Raw genomic sequence first — 21,242 nt, 5'->3', positions numbered from 1 at the left:
TCAAGGGCTGTACTTTGTGGCTTTGACCAAATTATTTGAGCAATTGTGGGAGAGAGGGCTTCATTAGATTTTCTATCACACAATGGAGAACAACTCTGTAGTTCAAAAAAAGACCATGGAAATGGAAGATCAAGTTGAGTGCATCATTTGTAAGAATAGAATGGCAGTATATATATATATATATATATATATATATAGAAGTTAAAACCTAAAAACTATATATAAATATAAATAATAAAAAGAATATAATTAGTTTTCAGGTTAGCATATGCTGGTTTGAGCTGGTTTGAACTGGTCCTTAGCTGGCCATGTGCTGGTCCTAAGCTGTTTTGACCATCTTAAGAACATAGGACCAGCTTAAAAGGATTAGCTCACCCAAAAAAGGCTGTTTTGGGTCACCATTGACTTCCATTTCTCCTACTACAAAGGTTTGAGAGTACTACTACTCGAGAGTAAATTATGACAGAATGTTCATTTTGGGTGAATTATTCCCTTTAATCCAGCTCAAACCAGCACCCCACACTGTATAAACAACAACAACAACAACAAGTTGAGCCAACTTAAAATTTTAAGTCAACAAACAGCAGATTTTTGAGTTTTCTCAACTTCTTGTTTTAAGTTAAGAAAACTCAAAAAATCAGTTGAAGCTGGTAGCCTTAAAATTTTAAGTTGGCTTAACTTTTTTTTTTTTTTTTTTTTAAACATACCTAACCAATATATGCTGTTGTTTTTTAGTTTTGTTTTCAGCAGGGTTATGCTTCTGTGTTTGTGTTGTGACCTTTTTCCCTTGCAAGTTGTTTTTGTTTTTATCCGACTTGCAGCATCGTTTCCATTGAATTGTATTGCAGCTTGTTTGCATTGTGTTGTGGAGATTTTGTTGTGTTGTGCATTACTGCGCCACTGTAATAATCATACTCTTCCATTTGGCATTCGATATAAAGATGATTTATGTTCCCTCCTTATACTTGAATGTGTCACCTTCTCTTTTCTCTTGCAAGAAAATAAAGCTAAAATCAAATCTACGCAATGAACTGTAACTTGTAGTTACCACAAGTAGGTCGTTGAAGAGGAAGACCTCTCTCTGGTGAGCAGCTTGCTTCTGGGCTTTGTTGATGTCAGTCACTTCAAACAGCCGACTGCAGCAAACCAGTCTCCTGTGAGGCACTGACAGAACCTGAGGATGGACACGTAAAATGACTTTAAAAGATCTTGAGTGACGTTTCATTCGCTATTTCAAATTACATTTAAAACAGTTGTTTAACCTTTCGCCCAATACAATATCCAAAGAAGAAAGTGAAGACAAACAAACAAACATTGAGTAAAATGATCATCTTTTTAGACATCTCAGAAGGAAACATAAGTTAGCATCTCAGAACCTTCCAGCATAATGAGGACTGCACCAGCAATGACTTCTAGACGGTTTTTGAACAGTGCTGTTGTTCTTCTGCGCGAACGTGGACCACATTAATCACAACCGTTATATAAATGTTACCTAGGACCTCCTGCTAAAAACAGTGGCATTGCATTTGATGTATTCTTACACCCTAACAAGCAAAAAAGTTCTGGGAACGATATAAGTATCAGCAGGTAAACTCCACGTACGCCCTCCTGCAAGGGAAGTGACCTGCAAAAACAACCGACCGCAGCAAAACCAGAAAAGCACGACCAGGCAGAGGTTGAGAGAAGAAGCGAGAGGTGATGAATGAGATGTGAAGGCAAAAGACAGACCAACTAAGGCTACGATTACAGACAGAACTAGATTTTCGCGTTATTTGGGTCGGCTGAATTCCGCGCGAACTGCGGCAAAAATCGAATTAGCTACTGCAATATAATAAAAAGCCTACTGAAGCACAGAATTATGACAGAATTATGTAAGAGGCTTATTCCAAACAATTCAATACAGAAATCACACTTGGAGGAACATGAGAAAAAATTTCACTATTTGCCATTTTCTATTTTCTCATATTTTATATGGATCTAAACTGTTACCGTTACTGTTACACATATATCAAATTAAATAAATAACATTTTGTTAAATGTTACATATTATTCTCGAGGGTCGATTGTGGGCAGTAATGAAAGCTGCTATATTTAGCTGAATATTTAGCAAAAAACATTTCATTTCAGAGCTGGTTTATTTGCTTATTCTTCAAAGAAGAATTTTAATCTGTGCACTTATTCTCAAAAAACAAAAACTAAATTTGTCAAATTCTGATAATCTATTCATGTCTAGGAAATAGAAATTCCTATTTGTTTAGCTTTTGTTTTGGATAACCTTTAAAAATCCTGTCTTTCGAAGATGTTTGCTTTTCGGTCTAAGGCGAATAAATATGTCTACTGGCTATGGGAGAGTGAAACATTTTTGTAAGACATGTAGAGTTATGCTGGAGGTGAACGTGAAATGATTTCACTAAATCAAAGTCCTTGACTTCTATGATCGCTAAGTTGCTAAGCACTAGAAAAAGACTGCATTGCAGCAAATGGAGAATATCTTCAGTGTCAGAACCTTGAGGGAAATTGACTAGCAACAGACGGCCTACATTGACTTTTTATATTCCGTTTTATACTACAAAAATGTATAAAAAAATACATACATTATATATATATATATATATATATATATATATATATATATATATATATATATATATATATATATATATATATATATAATTACCTTTGTTAATGTTCAGAACACAGACATATAAGATATTTGACAAAAATCGGAGAGCTTTCTGACCCAGCATAGACAGCAACATAACTGCCATGTTCAAATCTTCTTGAAAATATTTCCCTCAAAGCTTCATAAAATTACAGTTGAACCACTGATGTCACATGGACTATTTTAACGATTTCCTTACTACTTTTCTGGGAACATAATTGCATTGCTGTCTATGTAGGGTCAGAAAGCTCTCAGATTTCCTCAAAAATATCGTACTTTGTCTCCTGAAGATGAACGAAGGTCTTAAGGGTTTGGAAAGACATGAAGGTAAAAATGGTGAACTGTCCCTTTAATAAGCATGCAAATGCATAGCACACATAGACTTTGGCGCAATGCATTCTTGCTTTTTTTGCCTTTGCCTATATATGCAGCTTGCTATGTTTTTGGAACGAAGGTTACAAATATAGGTTGCGTTGGTACCGATGATCTTTACAGTCGGCTTACAACATGTAAACATCTTAAAAACGCACACGCAGTAAAAGTACAATGCATGTTCCTGAATTATATAACTAGATTGAAAACAAGGAGAATTATATTCTAATGAACAATTTCTAGAGGACAAATTCTAGCTGAGCACACAAACTACACACACACACACACACACACACACACAATGCATTACTGCACCCATTTGTGGATTAAAGCATTGCCCTTTACCAGACATTATGAGAACAAAACAATAAAGCCATTAAAATGCTTTTTAACGACAGCGGCAGGTGTTCTCATAAATCTGCTCGAGTCTGGATAAAAAAATGTAAAAAAAAGCGTAGAGAGGTAAATCTGAGTAGCGTGACAGACTTATGATCTATAGTGAATTAACAAATTTGTATTTTAAAAACGTAAATCTTACAACACCCGCGCTTGGAAAAATCTGAAACATCGAGAAGTGCTCTATAATCTTAACACACTTTTACATCTCAAGTAAATCGAGCCTTTTTACTGGACAAAAGGACAAAAGCAGCGATTGATTTTGCGGTGTGGGCGGCAAACGCAAGAGCGAGGGGTAAATCTGAGGTAAGATAATGAATGAAAAACTGTGAGGTTATTCAGTGCCGCTGTTCTTCTGTTGCAGTAATGAGGAATGGCAGCGATGCTACAGGCATGAGCCGCAATGAATCACCAACTGCCCGATGAAATATTATATTACGCCACTCCGCGCATGCAACGTTTAGAGATGGTAGAGGTGAAATAACAGAGCACAGATGTTATAATGATACAGCGTATTCGTATTTTAATACGCTCCCAGTGCGGTACACTGTATATTTATACGTGCGTGAATAACTGGTAACATTCATTTGTGATGGAGAAATGATTGCGCTGCAAAGAGCCATGCGCAATATATTTGGATGCAGCATGACATGAATATTAGCGAAAAACAAAAAGGGTCGTACTCACCGATTTCATTCCCACAATGCTTTGCTCCACCTTGGTGACGTAAGTGACGTGGTCTTCATTCGATCGTAATTCCCTCAGCTGAATGCGCTCATATATTCCCACTACCATATCTCGTGGAATATCTGCACCATCATCAACCCCTAAATAAAAACACACATCAAAAGTGCCGAAATACATACACAAAATAAATAAATATTATATAAAACATAATGTATAACAGTCCTGTTGCATATATATTGTATTTGTCTACAGCCCTTAACATACAGTGTTACAGTTTTTAGTATAGATTTTAGTGCTTTCAATCGATTAATCATGATTAGTCGCTAAAAGTTTTTGTTAACATAATATATATACAGTATGTGTGTATATGCATGCATATAAAAAACAAATAAATATATATCATGTACATAATAAATATAATATACGTAATAAATATATGCAATGCACACACATATATTATGTACACAAAAACTTTATTTTGGATGCAATTAATCACGATTAATCGTTTGACAGGACTAACTGCGTCTGGAAGAATATTTATATTTTCCAGTGTAGAAAGTGTTTTATCTAACCACTAGGCTAGATAGATGTGCATTACGAACATAATATGCAGCAAAGTAGATTAAGTCTAATGAAATTTAGGAAGACTCAAGGAGTCAAGAAAACGTCAGGGGATGTTATGCAAAACCAGATAAAGAGATTGAGAAGATGAATATGGAATATGCTTTTTTTTCTTACCCTATGAGAGAGGGTTGAATGTACGGGGGATTGTGGGATTGACAGCAAAGTGGAGCCGGTGTCGAAAAAAATTGAGAAAAACTTGGCTTGATGGAAATGAGAGACGAAATATGCAGAGCTAAAGCCTATTACTGCATGATGCAGGCCGCAAATGCATTTAGATGATATCAAAATGCTGTAATAGTGGTAACGCTTTACAATAAGGTCCCATCAGTTAATGCTGTTTCATGCAGTACATTATCCAACAATGAGCAATACATTAGTACTGTTACTGCTACTAAGGGGTTACCGTAATGATTTATATATTTACTTGGAAAAAGTCATTTTATGAGTATAGCAATGCAGGGAGCCAGAGTAAGATCTGCTCATGTAAAGAGAGTTTCTGTGTCACAAAGTAATGAAAATGAAAGTTTACACTGTGAGATTAACAGAGCGCTGATGTCACTGGCTGTTTTCATTAAATTAATGTGCTTTAGGGCGCTTTCAATAGCATTATACTTTGATGCTTAATTAGGTTTCGCCCACTCACTTAGTCAAGTGAAATGATCCTGACCTAACTTATGATGAAGGGAAAGTGGAAAGTTATGGGTATCTCGCTGTTGGAAAACTAGACCTGCATTTACTGGAGAAACGGCAGCAAAGGATAGTGTTCGGTTTCGTTTATGCTTCAATGCAAAATTAGAGTCGCTTTTTCATGACGTTCGATAAGAGCAAGGCTCGAGGAAAACAAAAGTGAAAAAAGTACACTTTGGCTCATTTTAGTCACAGGTTTAGCTTCGTGCATTTCTATGAATTGAGCTTTTATCCAACTTTTTCTATTTCTTTTTGTCTCACCTCTCAGGTTGCGGATGAAGTCTTCTAGCATCATTTTACGGTCGGGTTTGATGTTGGGACTGTACATGTCCGTGTTGAGGAGGATGATGGCAAATGCGAGGATGAAGATTGTGTCAGGATTGTGGAACTGCTGCACCACGTCTGGGTTACACATACAGTAACGCTGGCTGAGGAAAACGGGATACGGGAAAGAGAAAAAACAACTGTTTATGTAACACGTTTTCATAAATAGATTTCTATATTTATTTTTTCCTTTTCATTAAAAACGTTGTCGGTTCTCATCAATGTTCTCTTTGTATTATAAGTTTCACTTTATAAATATGTACTTATATTGGCTTTTTCTCTTTTACTTTAGATCAGTTTAAAAGCTGAAACAGTGCCTGGCGAGCGAACAAGCTTGTCTATTAGCTATGTTTTTCCAAACGGCCTGCTTCAGCATGATGCAGATACAGACCTGTACCTGCAACTATGGCATCCACGAGCATTCTGCAAACATGACACAGACCAAGGACACATGTAACATAACCACAAGCCAAGCTACGCACTGGAATTGCTAAGTAATGGTAGATAATTGGAAATATAGGACTGCCAACTACTATGAGACACTTAGGCTCTCCAAATGGAGGAACTGGTGGCAGTTTGAGACAAAGTGGATCTTATATCTTTCACAACAGATTTTAGACTTTGTTTCCTAAACATGTCTCCTTCCTGACCCAGTGGTACCGGCTGGAGAAGCTGTAAAAGGATTCACTCCCCATCCTCTGATTTCCAGTGTGTTGTAATGGCTTTTCTGAACTGTCCTTGGCGGACTTCATATTTGGTCCTGTGCCCCGAGGGTCCGTGGTCTCCTACCAGTGCCCTCCTCTCATGACCAAAAACAAGATAAATCATGCAGATGCTCCTTTGTTCCCAAAACTCCCTCTTAATAGTGCTACATTTCTAAGAAGTCTGCACTTAATCCCAAGCTGCCACCAGTTCCTCCATTTGAATATCCTAAGTGTGACCATTATGGAAGGAAATGCGCAAGCCGAAAGTGAAGGCTAGCAGGTTTCATGAGGTTTCTCATGTGTGAGAAGAGAGATCTAGCTAGGCACTGGCAAGGCGGTTACTCACAGGTACAAAGGTACATACTCCCCACCTTGGTGCCAGTCCTGATGCTAAAGTATACGACCCTAATGCAGATCCCTGTTTCGGGCTCGCTGAGGTAAAACGTTCATACGGTTTCTGAGGCTAGGCATGTTAAGACACTACTAATTACATATGAAACTGTACAAAATGAAAAATATAATACACAACAGAAAAATATATAAATACATTTTATTACATTTAAAGCCACACTTTAAAATGAACTGGCTATGATGCACTTGCTGATTTGTGACCTTTAAAGCGGCCACTGAAAATTGCTCATCAGGCAACAGTTAGTCCACAGCTGGATAACTGCTTTAGACATAGTCAAAGGTACAGGGGTGTCCCTGATGTAGAACTCTTCCACTCTTCTGATGGATCTCTCAACAAGAATTTGAAAGTGTGTGGCTTCTATGGCTTGTGTTCTCTCTGCATCTTCTTTGCTAAACTGGGGTGGCATGACGAGTTAGACCCCTCGCTCTGTCAGCATGCTCTTGACAGGGAATCCTTTGTCAGCCATGCAATTATCCCCTGGCTCCAACAAGTCAAGAATCCCTGACTGTTTTGTCAGCTCTTGATCAGAGATGGAACCTGTGAACAAGCTGGATGCAAATGTAACTGCTCCATATGGGGCAACACCAATCAACCTCTTGAAGGCAGTGGTATTTTTGTATAAAAAACACCTCTGACTGGAGCGGGAGCAAAGATGGATTCTTGCAGCTAATCTCTGTGCAGTCAATGATGACCCTTACCTCTGGACAAAACTGCCTAGAACAGGGTTCCTCAGATCTTACCCTGGAGGTCCAATGCACAGAGTTTAGCTCCAACTCTGATAAAACCCCCCGTGTGATTTTCTAATGATCCTGAAGACACTGATTAGCATGCTCAGGTGTGCTTGATTAGTGTTAATGCAAAACTCTAAAGCAAAATGGATCTTGAGGTCCAGATTTGAGGATCACTGGTCTAGACTTTCCACTTATAGTGGAATTCATTCCCTGTCTGCTCATCCATATTGGTAAAGATTCAAGGATAAGGTAAAGATAATTAGCCCATGTTATGATATCAGTGGCAAGCTGCTGTGACCAGCTGTCTGTCCGTTCTGCTGGGCCTTAGACCAGCAAGCCAGTATGGACGCAGAGGGCTCGATCGCTTTCCAGAATTCTTGGAAGACCTCTTCAGATGGAAAACTAGTGTAGAAACTTATGTCTTCATCTGAACCACAAAATCTCTGAAACTGAGACAGAGAGTGACCTATTCTTAGCTGCATGACCTCAGTTTCCAGTCTTCTGACTTCAGCTTCCAAATCCTGTATATGTGCAACTGCTGTATCCCGTGCACCTAGATTTGCAAAAATTAATAGATTAAAATAATGTAAAAGGTTTCTCTTTATTTTGATGGTCTCTTTAACATATTCTGTTGAGTATGAGTAAAGTTACATCTACTCTCATTAGTGTTAGTAGAGTATTAGTAGACTTAAATTGTTGTCATGTTCTTGAAAAGTTACCAACAGATGTGCAGTAATACAACCAAAGATTACTAGTAAAGCTTCACAGCATAACTAGAATGAGTGTAAGATCAGTAAACTTGACCTCTGTTATGACGCAATACCAACTCGCTGTCAAAAACCCTTTAACAGACTTGTGTTAATGTGAATTTTACTACCACTAATCATTTATGGCAGCAATTTAGATAAGACAAATTATAGTATATTTTTTTTCAATTGTTAAATTATGTCTTGAATAAAATTACACTAGGATGAAAAGTGAAAGGACTAATTATTATAAAGTAATAGATTTTTAAATAAAGCTTAAAGGTAAATGTGCTTCATACTTTGTGCCTTCAGGAATGCAATCATACCTGAAAGAGGAATCACTGCATAGTCATGTTCTGCTGTCCAGCTGTTACCTCAGGAACAAGGTCGTCGTCATTTTCTTAATTATTGACAAAGGAAAGGATGGGACTAGTGTCAAGTCCACGTCTAACTCTTTCGTACACCGACTCTTGTGATGTTTTTCCCTAGTTGTTCCACAGAAATCTGGACGAAACTGCCCCTTTTGTGAGACGTTTTTGAACTGTGGTATAATCGCCGTCTAATGTACTACCTCTTAGGATCGCAAACGCCGGAGATTGATCACGTAGAGTAGCATGCACTTATTTCTGTCATATTCAAAACGTGAAAACTTATTACAGTTGTCACTGCTTATTACTTGAGCAAAGAGGGACGCTACAGCGACACCTCGATGTTGCTTCAGCCATTGTTGTTTTGACCGGAAATTGGTTTACTGGTTATATTTCTTATGCATTTGAAAACCCTGGAAGCGTGAAAAAGGCCCATAAGCTGATGTCGCATTTATGTCTGTAGGGCAATAATGCAAGATGAGTGGTTCAGAAAAGTTTAACATTTCAAGTTTGTTCAAAACGCCCAGTATTAGCAACAGCAGTAGGGATGCTTACCAAGCATCATCACTAATGATGAATGGCTTTTATTCATTAAAGTATTATTATTAATGAATGCTATATTTCATATCCATTTACCCCAATTAACTCACTCTTTTTTTAGGTTTGGGAAATATCAAAGGCAATGCAGGAGAACAGCCGGGAACAGGCTGAATTGTGTTATGCAACCACAGTTATTTATAAACCAATGTCTCGCAGACAGATGCAGACGTGTGCAACACTCTCTCTCTCTCTCCCTCTCTTTCTCACACACACACACAACAGTATGAGGATCATCAGCAGTCTCGTTATTTCCAGTTCTGAAAACAAAAGCATATTTGGCTATCACCCTAGAACATTGATAGCTGCAACTGCATTATGATTCAGAATCCCAATAACAGCCTCTGCTGCATTTGAATGGAAAGCAATAGTTCTAGCAAGATGATTATTTGGATTATCAGACCCGGCTTTGTGTAGTAAACCTACGCTACCATTTGTGCTACAGCAGAAACATTCTGAAAAAGTCAAAATGACACACGCACAAAACAAAATGCACCTAAAATGTACCTAAAATAAAAATTAGAGTGAGAAAAAAATGTGGGGTGAGAGGAACAAATATTTTTTTCTTGCAAAGAAATTGCATTCTCTCACAAAAATGTTGCATTCTTTCGCAAAAGATATTTCCATTCCCTTTCAAAACCTTTGCGATCTCTCCCAAATAAAACGTTCGCATTCTCTCGAATATATATTTGCGTTTAATTTCAAATCGTTTGCATTTTCCCTCAGAAAACGTTTGCATTATCTTGCAAACATATTTGCATTCCCAAGCAAACCGAAATTTTCCCTTCACCCCACTTTTTTTTCCCTACTTTTTTCCCACTTCAATACGATTTTTTTCCACCACCGGTTATTTCTATGTGCATTTCAAGTATACGTTTTAATATTATCGTAACATTAGATTTTTTTATATCCCAAAATGTATCACTTTATATTTAAAACGATCCTGCAGTGTGACAGACAATAAATGTACGAATACAGCTTTTTCAATTAATATGAGTTAAAGTCACATGTAAAACATATTTTTAGAGTTCATGTCACTCCAAACATAAATTTCCTAAACTGTTTCATGTCAACTACCCAGCTGCTTTTCAAACTAATCCTTTACTTCAATGTAATGTAGCTCTGCATTCCTTGAGAATGCGAGTGATTTATGGAGAGCATTCAGCGTGCCTTTTTATCCTTCAGTGCAGGGATGAAAAAGTTCATAAGCACAGGTATCCCATCAGCCCTGGCTCTTATCTTCCCCTCACATATGAAGGTAGCTGGAGCATTTATGTGCGTATGTGTGTGACGGTGTCTGGAGTCTCACCTGAATGCCTCTATCAGTCTCTCCACTTTCTGCGCTTCGCCTTGCACACGGATATGAGCCTGAAACTTCCTCAGAGCCTCATCCAACTCCATCCCCGAGAAATCCATCTCATCCACCACACAGCTATCAATAAGAAGGAGCAGAAAGAAAATGGGAGAGAGAGTGTGTAAGAAAAACAAGGTATTAAGCAGACCCGTAAGATGAAAGCTCGCACGGCCGACTCGGTCAGTGGATATTCAGTTTAGCCCAGACCTTTGTGGAACTGTTTGGCGACATCCTTTGATGATTTTTTTTTTTTTTTTTTACTGCTGTATTACTACTGCAATACTGTTCAATTTTGTAAATTCAGACTTTAAATTGATGCATTCTTGATGGTTAAAACTGATTTATCAGACGTGACAGTAATGACATTTACAACAATTCCAAAAATTGCTGTAAAAAATGTTAGCGACATTTTAGGTTTTACGGTTATAGCGTAAATTTACATTTAAATGCCTTCATTTCATTAACTGATAGAAAGCTAAAATGCCATCATACCGAAGTACTGTAATATGTTTTGTAATACACTAATAACTCTAAAAACACCATCATGTAATAAACATTAATTTTACAGCATTAGATGCAATATACAACCCTAATGTACAAAAATTAACAAAACAAAGGATAGACGTAGATATTGCAAAAGAAAAATAAAAACTTAAAATATTAAATACAGCAGGGAATTCTGGGAATTTACATAATGTCAATTTACAGTTTGTAAAGAATTCGTATACATATTTCATGTATATTTTGCAAAGCACAATCCAATATTTAATGTCAAATAGTCAAAAATGTGGCTTTTATTCATGATAATGAAGTGCAACTTGCAGTGCCAAAGACTTTTATGAAGTGAACCTTAACGTTAACACAAATGCTGTACATACAGATGAAATGTTAATAGCATTCAGGAGACATCACTCAGAGATGAGTTCAAGCCAAACCCAAAACCAGAACCAGAGTATTTTCATCTCATCTTACAAAAACAATGAACTCCCGTTAACATGAATATCTTTAAGGTTTATATAAATGCACCGATCTGCCTTTGTAAGGAATAATTCATACATGGTCACATGACACATGGTCCTTTAGAAATCATTATAGTATGCTAATATTAATTATACATACAAATTTGTTTTATATCTTCATGACCCAAAACCAAATCAATTTCGCAAAAATAGCTGGTAATTTAGCAAGTTAGTTAATATGGATTTTTTTTTTTTTACTTTAAAGCCCAACTAAAGCTTCACTCCACAGACAAATTCAAAACCACAAAAATATTCATTCGATAAAATACATGTGGTCTGTATGGAGGCGATAAATAACCGATAATTATTTTTACTTCCACCAATGTTTGCGTGTGTATTATGCTAAGCTGCCAGCTGGAGGTTTCAGAAAGAGAAACGGCTGTCGATTTGTACATAGAGCAGGTGCAGAGAGAGTAAGACATCTCTGCAGGGAAATAAATATCCAAGAACAGAGAGACAATCTGTTCCTCTCTCCCTTTTGGTAAAGTTGCTGAAGAATATCCTTTCAATATGAAAAACAGACTCTGCAAAGCTGGATAACCAAATGAACAATAGCACACGATGCAATACATTCAGATCACATAAAAACATAAGAGCGTAAATACGCGTCATTATGTGCCTTAAAATATGCTTGTGCTTCTGCTATAGTCCATAATTTACATCTCTTTTATATTAATGGGAACATGATTATGGTTTGGATGTAGTCACTATAAAAGCGTAAAACGCGTATAATGCTTGCTTGCTTATCGGTTTCTTATTTTTGTTAGAATGCTTTATTTTACAATCTTTTGATCAATTTAAATGTTGTTGCAAAATAAAAAATAAATTAAGTCCTCAGGTCTCACTTGAGCTGGCGCTGTTGCTTTAGCAAACCCAAGAGTTACAAAAATTATTAACCATAAAAACAATGGAAGATATATCTTCTAAAAGCCAATGATGGAAGTACTTTGTATAGTACTACCTGCGCAAAACTTTAGCTCTAATTTAAGCTTTTCCCGTTTGTCTAGAAGCACTGGGCGCTCATCTGTCAAACTGGTTACATTATCGATAGAAACTGAGAGCAGAATGTTGTGTTTCTGCCTCCAAAGTAGACCATTCCTTAACCTTGCTTTCAAAAAGACAATCAGATTCTTACTTTCAGGACAAAAACAAAAACAGTGCGCTTCATTTATAGTGCATAGTCTTCTATTTTTCTTCTCAGCAAGCAACTTCAGACCGGTCAAAATGTACCCAGATACCGCACTGCGGGCAAATGAATGTAGAGTGTGCACAGACATATTGTATACGAAAAACATCTATTTCCATTCTCTAAACTGATGCCCTATAGGGTCCTGAAGGCTATATCAGGAACACAGGCCAAAATAAATAGTAGAAGAAAACATTGGCTGGATGACCAGTCCATTGCAGGGCTAACAAACAAATTCATTCAAACCTCTAAGCAGTTTTTTTATATCTCAACTTTGCATATCCTGCACGTCCTTAAAAACCTGAAATTGACGTGTCTGATAGGAAATACATTCAAAATGGGTACTAATAGGGCTATTCCAAGATCGAGGTTGGAAAATTTGGTCTAATACATCAAGAACAACTTCTCGAAGGTCTTCATGAAATGAGAAACGATGAGAACGAAATGATTTAGGCTGCCTTTTCTTTGGTACAACAAGTGCAAAGTCTTGCAGAGGTTACGAATCAGGTTTGAGGCAAGAGAAAAGAAGTCATGAACATCTCCAAAACAGCTGGTTAATACATTTTCTTAGCTCCCTGTGGTCGATTACAAAAGACTCTGAAGTCATGCCTGTAGCATACACTTATTGTGGAGATACAATACAGTTGGAGCAATCTTGGGTTAAATGTATTGCTCGAGGGTACTAAGGGAATTCAGATGATGGCCAGGTCCTTATGAGCTCAATCCTGAGCTTTAGTCACTGTGCCGCACCAGCTAATGCGAAATGAACAGCAAGAAACATCCCCTTCCAGCACATTAAACCTTATGGTGATAGAGGAATGTTTCTCCCAGTAGACCTATTCAGGTTTTCCAGTAGCACATTATGTCCTCTGTGTCGTTCTGCTGAAGATTACTGTACATCACAGCTTGTTCCATTAATGCATTACGGTCTGAGCTAATGGGATCAGTTCCTGAGGAGCTTCTGAATGCCAGGGGCCTCCAGCTGATCAGTAGTCTGGTCCTTGATAGTGAGGGGATATATTTTGGGGTTTAAGCATGTAGCACTGAAACCCTACTGTAATTGTTAGAATGGTCATGGATGAGCAATTTCCACGTAAAACTGATCGTACAGATCAAACCGTAAGTTGTAGGGACTTGAAAGAGGCTCGCTCGCTCGCTATAGCAATCAAAAGCACGAAAACGCCCATAACTCCTAAACCGTCAGACGCAGGCTCAAGTGTGGACAAATTGGACAAATATTCGTCCAATCAGAACAAAATAAGTGTAAAATTATTTTCTGGAGAACGAATATGAGTTATCAAAAAAAAAGAAAGGGCAACTTTTAATTAAATACTAAATACTTATAATTCGGATATTTTTGCTAGCTCCTGTAGCTGAGGTCACAGGAAAAAGATCTCTGAGATTGGCCACTTTGTGGCACTATACAAAAAAAACATAAAAATGCAACCATTTGTCCTATAAAAATGGTCCAAAGAGCCACAATTGTCGATGGCGACATATGCGTATCTCAAAAAAAAAATGTCCGATTGGCCAATAAAGTTTTGAGCACAAGGTTAACCGAGGCCAATTGAAACAAAACATGGTGTGCCTATTTGACTCGTGGCCCCAAAGGTCTGTGAGTAATTTGAAAGAAATCAGCTACTGAGATATGGTTTCATATTTGAGGGGGTAAACGATTGTACATTGTTTTCAGCACATACACGTAATATTTGTACGTGTAGGCCTCCTCGTTTCAAACAACTTTCCCTCTAGAACCACTGCTGTCAACAAAACTACTTTTCGACACTTTTTTATCTGCAAAAAAAAAAAAAAAAAAAAACACCACCACAGTGCGATTGTTGAAATTTATCCTTTGGGAAGCTAAATCGGGGCCCTTTAGAAAAGAAGCCTGTCCGAATACACTCAAAAGCCTAAAGTCTAAACTTCACAAAATCCGCTGGGCATATGCGACAGATGATTCTAAACAAGCGTGCAGCGTTTCAGGGAGATAAGATCATATAGCAGTCAGTCTACAAACATCGTATTTTTACGGTAAATCACCTGGATTTGCCAAAATGCTTTTTTTAAATAATTCATATAGGTGATTACAGGCTTGCTAAATAATATGTATTTTTCCTTATGTGCTTGAACACAGGTAATTGCTCCTTGTGGCTATATTTTATTTTGATATATTTCACTTAACTTGATCTGCTGTCCTTACAAAAAAACAGAAAAGCAATTTACAGAAAACCCATTTATTCAACACCTTCAGTCACTTTTTGGCATTTAGCAGGTAAGGACATTTGTGCTTGGTAGACAAAGTAAAAACAAACAAGCCTGGTAAAGCTTTTACTGTATGCATCATGACCATACGGCTAGTACAGTTTTTGGTGGGGGTTTTTCGCAGGCTCACTAATGTGCGATTAACGTTGTGAATGCTACAAGCAGACACCAGTGGGGACCCACAGGTACTTTAGATGTGCATCATTTCAGTTTTGAGTGTCAATAAGGATGTTAGAATATCACACGATTGATCACCCAGCCAGAACCCTCAATCGTTTCCGAAACTTTTAGACGTTTATCAAGTCGTTTGACGTTTTGACATCTTTGACAAAAGGCTGTTGAGGTCGCGCATGCGCACAAGATCACACGGGTGTCATTTCATACAATCTGACAATAGTACATTTTCTTTTTTTCTGCTAGTGCTTGTTTTTGGACATATATGAAATGTATCAACTTCTCAAATGTACTTCTGCCAACTAACTTTTTTAGAAAGTATTATTAACGTTCGTACTCAAAAAAAAAAACACATTTACTATCAACTTTACACCGATATATTTAAACAGGATAAGTTTTGATTCGTTAAATATACTGGTTGCATATACGTCAGTGGGTGCTTATAACAGGGGGAGAAAAATCCAATAGCTGTCCCTGATTTTTCCCCAATCTCCAATATCTCAAAGTGAGAAAGGAAATGTTTGCAGTGAACTAGCTTTCAAGTTGCTTGTTGGTGCTTACAGTCTCCGCTTCCCCTCTGCAACATTAATTCCATTCTGTACCCATGCAAAGTTTTGTTTTGTTTGCCTTCAGATGACTTGGTAAATGGAACGCTAGTCGTATATAGGCTACTTTGATGATGAATAGCATTATTCATCCTCAAAGTAGCCACTATATACAACGATAGTATCAAAAAATTTAAGTGACATTGTATTTTAAAGTGTCCTTGTTACAGTGAAATAATGTAGGGTTTGGGTTACTTGCATGTAGTTATGAATAATTTATTGTTATTAGGATAGTAAGTATATGTAACGTGCAATAAAACACCTTAAAATAAACATATACAGTGTAATTTTAGTGTACTTTACACAAAAATGTAAAATAAGGTGATGCATGCTGGGAGTGAATAAATAGATCTTTTTTATTTGTAACTCTTGAGTTTAAAACTCTCCCGACATCTCATTTTGGCACTTACGTGACTGATTAAAGCTCAACATACACTTTTTTTTGTTCGCATATGTTACGCTGCATACAGCCAAACCCCTCGTCTTTTGAAATATGGGCCTGCTCCATTCGATAGCATGCACGAACGCAAGTGGTCAACACGTGCACTACAAAAAGTTTAAAAATAGCACAGCGTCTGTGCTTTTTTTCTCCACAAATTAAGATAAAAATGTCTTTGTACTCTTTTAAGTCAAGTCTAATAACCCACTAGCACAAGCGCTCATCAATGTGGGTGTCTCTGTTTATTATCACGACGTGAAATATTTATAATATTCTGTTTTTGTCGGTGTCTTTATTTTGTTGTGTTGCATGTTATAGCTCACATCTTAAAACACAACCGATACGAGCTGTACAGCTTAGTTTTAAGCTTTGTTTTTAAAATTTCTTATTAATGATAACAGTGTTTTTAGGAGTTTTCTCGGTAGTATTGTTTTTCAATACTCCGTAATCATCGATTTTTCAAGCAAATGTAAAACTATGATGAATGTAAAAACCACATCCTTTCTTTTCTTTACCCCAATATTTAGTCAAGCAGCACACGTTTGATTTTAGACTTTATAAGCTCCAGAAAACTTAATAAAAGTGATTAAAAACTGGATAGTAATGATTTGTAGGTAGCTGAAGTTGATAAATGCATACTCAGATGAAACTAAGAGAAAGACTGATGGGGAATGAAGGAGATTTTCCACTGACTTGTTTAATTTGCGTTAAACGTACATAAAAAAACCCTGCTTTTTAAGTAAACACGTAGGTTAAAGAAATATAACCATTAGACGAGAAGCAAAAGTAAGAGGTCATTTAAAAATGCATTTTTTTTCTTTTAATATCCTGCTTTACTAAGTACATGTCCTAGAGTCCATATGTAAATTAGGATTAATAAAATATATTACATTTAAGGGAATTTATTAAAAATAAGGCACAAATAGGTGTGTGGTGAGAGACTTCAGCTATTGAAACAATCAGTTGAAACGTACGCATATGTTGTAATACTCATATAGTACATCTTTTTCCTCTCTCTTTCTGATCATTACTATATCATGGCACATATAACTTTAAAACTCTTTTCTTCTACTGACATTTTAATACTAAACCTACACACACCTTGACCTTTGCTGAAAACATCAAGATTTTGTGGAGAGGTTGGGCAGAACAGAAAAAAAAGCACTAGGGATTGATGGATTACCACAGCATTATAAAGCTTTCTGGGGAGTATTTGAAAGACCTTTCCAGGGTTCTGCAGGAAAATAATAAAGCTCCCAAATCTGAGCTCTTTCTTTACTTTCAAAGATTGAAGACCTTTGGTGCATTCAAAAATGTAACTTTCTTGACTTCTTGAATTAAAAGGAATATTATGAGCTAGTCTTTTTTATTCTAAATCGTATAATAGACAATGTTATTTTAGTATTATTTATATAAATTCATTTATTATTTTTTGTCTCTGAACTGAAGATACCTTAAGAGCCTTATATAAATGTGGCTGCATTTACTCATTTAAAGGGATAGGATAACTAAAATAAAAATTCTGTCATCATTTAATCACACTGAAGACGTTCCAAGCCTTTATGAGTTTCTTTCTTCCGTTGAAGGAAGACATCTTAAAGAATATAGGTAGTGTGTTGGTGAGTAACATTTTCATTTTTAGGTGAACTGTCCCTTTAAGTCTAGAAGATGCGTCATTTAAAAAACCTCATATGTTCTGCACTGTACACACACACACACACACACACACTCTGCTAAGAGGTCTCAAGAGTGTATCATTTCCAAGTGCAAAGCTCTGCAGTTAGACTGCGGGAGCTCAGCAGCCAAGGGAGATCTCATTAAAAGATGCCATGACTGTCCAAATCCACCGAGAAAAAAAACAAAAATGCTTCAGTTTAAAAGTGTAAATATTCTACGTTTTATGATACCGTTCTCATTTACACAAGCAGTTGCAGATTCTCGTTGCTCTTTCTTTTTTAAGCCGTGGACATTAAGAGGCGGTTTCGTATACTCACTCTAACACATCTCTGTTAAACGGCTTCTTGCTGTTGCCAAGAAACTCTCCGATCATCTGTCGGCTCAGCCCCTTCCTCTGGAGCAGGAAGTGTGCCACACCTATAGGCGTATCCGGAATGAACCCACGAGAGATGAGAAACTGGAGGCCCTTGTCTGGATTTCTGTTTGATGCACGGAAAAAGACAGAGAGAGAACCGTTTAGCACTGTTAAAACTTTAACCCAAGTATATAGCTGCAGCAGTATTGGAGGAGGCATTAACTTACTATATATCACAACATGATTTTTATCATACATTGCATTGTACCTTAAAATAAAATAATATAAACAGCAAAATGACTAGCTGCATTTGGTGGCAATTGGAAAAGCAAAAAGCAATAATCAACACACAATAATTTGATTAAAAAGAGAAATATTATAAGCTGATTGGTCTAGTCACTGCACAAGATTTGCGCATTTTTCGGTCATATTAAAAACATTTCATAACACATCGTTTGCTTGCCTGAAAAGATGGATTTGTCGGATTTATGTGCGTTGTTAACAGATGACGCTAACATTAGGGTAGGCTGAAAAACATACTCAAAACTCAAAAAACGTACTTAAACGATAGATGGATGGATGGATGGATGGATGGATAGATAGATAGATAGATAGATAGATAGATAGATAGATAGATAGATAGATAGATAGATAGATAGATAGATAGATAGATAGATAGATAGACAGAAAATCATTTTCTATGTGTCTCTTGTTAAAGGAGTTTCAATCTCATACGGTCCCTCAGGAACTTTTTTCATTCCATAGAAGCCAAGTGGGCATTAATAACCGCTATTTTTCTATTCAGTGGCTTATCAATAACCAGAATGTCAACGCTTTCCTGCCTTCAGACAATAAAAGTGACAACGGGGGACAGAAAGAAGCTTCTCGGCTGTACTTTATAGAGTTGCTTTATTCCTTCAGTCAGCATTCTCATCGCTGAGTCTGTTTCCCCCGGGAGAAAAAAAGTGCATGGATTTATAGAGGGTCCACTAAACTTTCATTCATCCACATGCCGAGGGTACCACGTATCTCTGGTTTGCCTGACTGCGTTCTACAATCTCCCTGTTTCACTCTATCTTCCCTATTCATTACGATGATTTACTCCTCGTAATAAACGTGCAACCCCTGCCGACACTCTATAGCTTTACTGAGGGAAACATAATGTAGTTTATGAACAGCCTGTTTGTCACTTACAGTAAAAGGCCTGTCACTATGTTTTATTTTAAAGGAATTGAAATGATATGCAATAGTGCGATATGTGGTTCTGAATAGGTCGTGCTGTTTTTATTTGGTTTATTTATCGCGATGGAAAAACAGTGTGACGATGGGCTCGTTCTTAAACAAGTGAAATAGCTATGGATTAATTTGTCTATCTTTCTTTCTTCATTCTTTCTTTCATAAAGTAGCAAGAGCTTGTTTAATGTCACTTTAATTTGCAATTTCATTGCCCTGATTAACTTGACCTCTGTTATATGGTGCTATTTAATATTAACATTTATCGCTGTTTCACTTCTGGCTTCTAAGCGGGTGAGGAAACTTTTCACATGGGCGGCAAAAGTTTTTTGGCGGCAAAAGGATTTGATGGAACTGTAGCGCTCGTATAGGCCAAAATTAATTTTTTAGCAAGCGCTACAAATCTTAAAACTGCTTCAAATGAGTGGGAGAATAACGAAGAGCAAATCTGAGAAGGTTGTGAGGAGGTTGAAGTTACCGGACCACACCTGCATCTAATATTATTACGGCGGCTTATCTAACAGGTCTCATAACCAAATGCTTACCGAAACAAAGGAGTCTACCGTTTTATTTAAAATTGCCATTTCCGCCGTATGTTGTTGCTACGAAAGACGCCGTTTCAAAAAGACAGTGCGCAAACTGATGTAGATGCCATTTTGCGACAGAAGATAAACGCTTAAGTGATTGACAGAATGAATGCAAACAGATTTCATCAAGTGCGAACAGGGATAAATTCAAGTCTGTATTTGCAGAAGTAACATGCTATTTGTACCAAGGGTAAACTATCGACGCAAAGGTGGCTTGGAGCAAAAAATAGCCGTTGTTTAAGAGACGCCGCTATTCTGCAGTCAAGGTGTAAACAGCAGGTTTTAAGGCGTTGTGTTTTCTAAAAGCACACGGGGCGAAAAGTTGAAGAAAAATACGTATCTTTGCATCCAGAAAGAGCTTCGGCGACGTAAAGTTCACCCGACACTCAACTAACATCTGCGCTCTGATCCTATTTTGGTATTGTAAGAAAAAAGGGGGGAAGGTGAACTGCAGGTACAAGCCCTGCATAAAACATGACAGATAGAGCACAGCTTTTTTTGAAGGCATGACCGGTCTCCTTAAACATGCGTGTTGAAACCCACACGCAATCTCCTCGCTTTCTTTTCTCCTCTCACCTGCTGTTTTCCTCTCTTTCGGGGGAAAAGAACCATTCCCATTCTGTTCACGAGGCAGGCGAAAACTCAATTTAGAGCGCCACATTCACTCCGCTTACCAACCGTCCTTCATTCACACATCAGTGTCCTCTATATGTCTTTTATGTGCTCTTTCCAACATATACACGCTCAAAGAGCTCCCATAATCCTCCTCCTTTCTTAATTATCTGTTTAGGGCAAAGCACATTCCGGTCCCCAAATCTCTCCGTTAATCCAAACTCAGATTTCAGCATCTTGTAACACACACACACACACACACACACCTGCTTTAGATTCAGTCTGAGCTGTCACAGGTATTAGGCTACCCTGCAGAAAATGAACTGCTGGAACTAATGACAACCCCTCTCTCTTTTCACTCACTCTCTTGGAGCAAAACCTCCATTTGATTAAAAATTGGCTTATCCTTATCTGTCGGGGCGTTTGAGG

General features: G+C 37.3%; 1 protein-coding gene across 3 annotated transcripts in view; it reads right to left on the bottom strand.

Annotated features, from left to right (window-relative positions):
* The window catches only part of iqsec3a (IQ motif and Sec7 domain ArfGEF 3a), a 96,935-nt gene that overhangs the window by 15,243 nt on the left and 60,450 nt on the right, over positions 1–21,242 (bottom strand). For 2 of the 3 annotated variants that reach the window (XM_043237863.1, XM_043237861.1), the window contains exons 5-9: positions 18,344–18,505; positions 10,620–10,742; positions 5,690–5,856; positions 4,118–4,275; positions 1,049–1,174 (exon numbers count right to left, since the gene is read on the bottom strand). In XM_043237863.1, coding sequence (XP_043093798.1) covers positions 1,049–1,174; positions 4,118–4,275; positions 5,690–5,856; positions 10,620–10,742; positions 18,344–18,505 — 736 coding nt within the window. The remainder of the gene's footprint in view (positions 1–1,048; positions 1,175–4,117; positions 4,276–5,689; positions 5,857–10,619; positions 10,743–18,343; positions 18,506–21,242) is intronic. The other variant, XM_043237862.1, reaches the window with a different exon arrangement.

The sequence above is a fragment of the Puntigrus tetrazona genome, chromosome 4 (genome assembly GCF_018831695.1).
Source record: "Puntigrus tetrazona isolate hp1 chromosome 4, ASM1883169v1, whole genome shotgun sequence".
NCBI lineage: Eukaryota > Metazoa > Chordata > Actinopteri > Cypriniformes > Cyprinidae > Puntigrus > Puntigrus tetrazona.
Note: the sequence above shows the minus strand (reverse complement) of the source record. Positions and strands in the feature narration are given on the sequence as shown.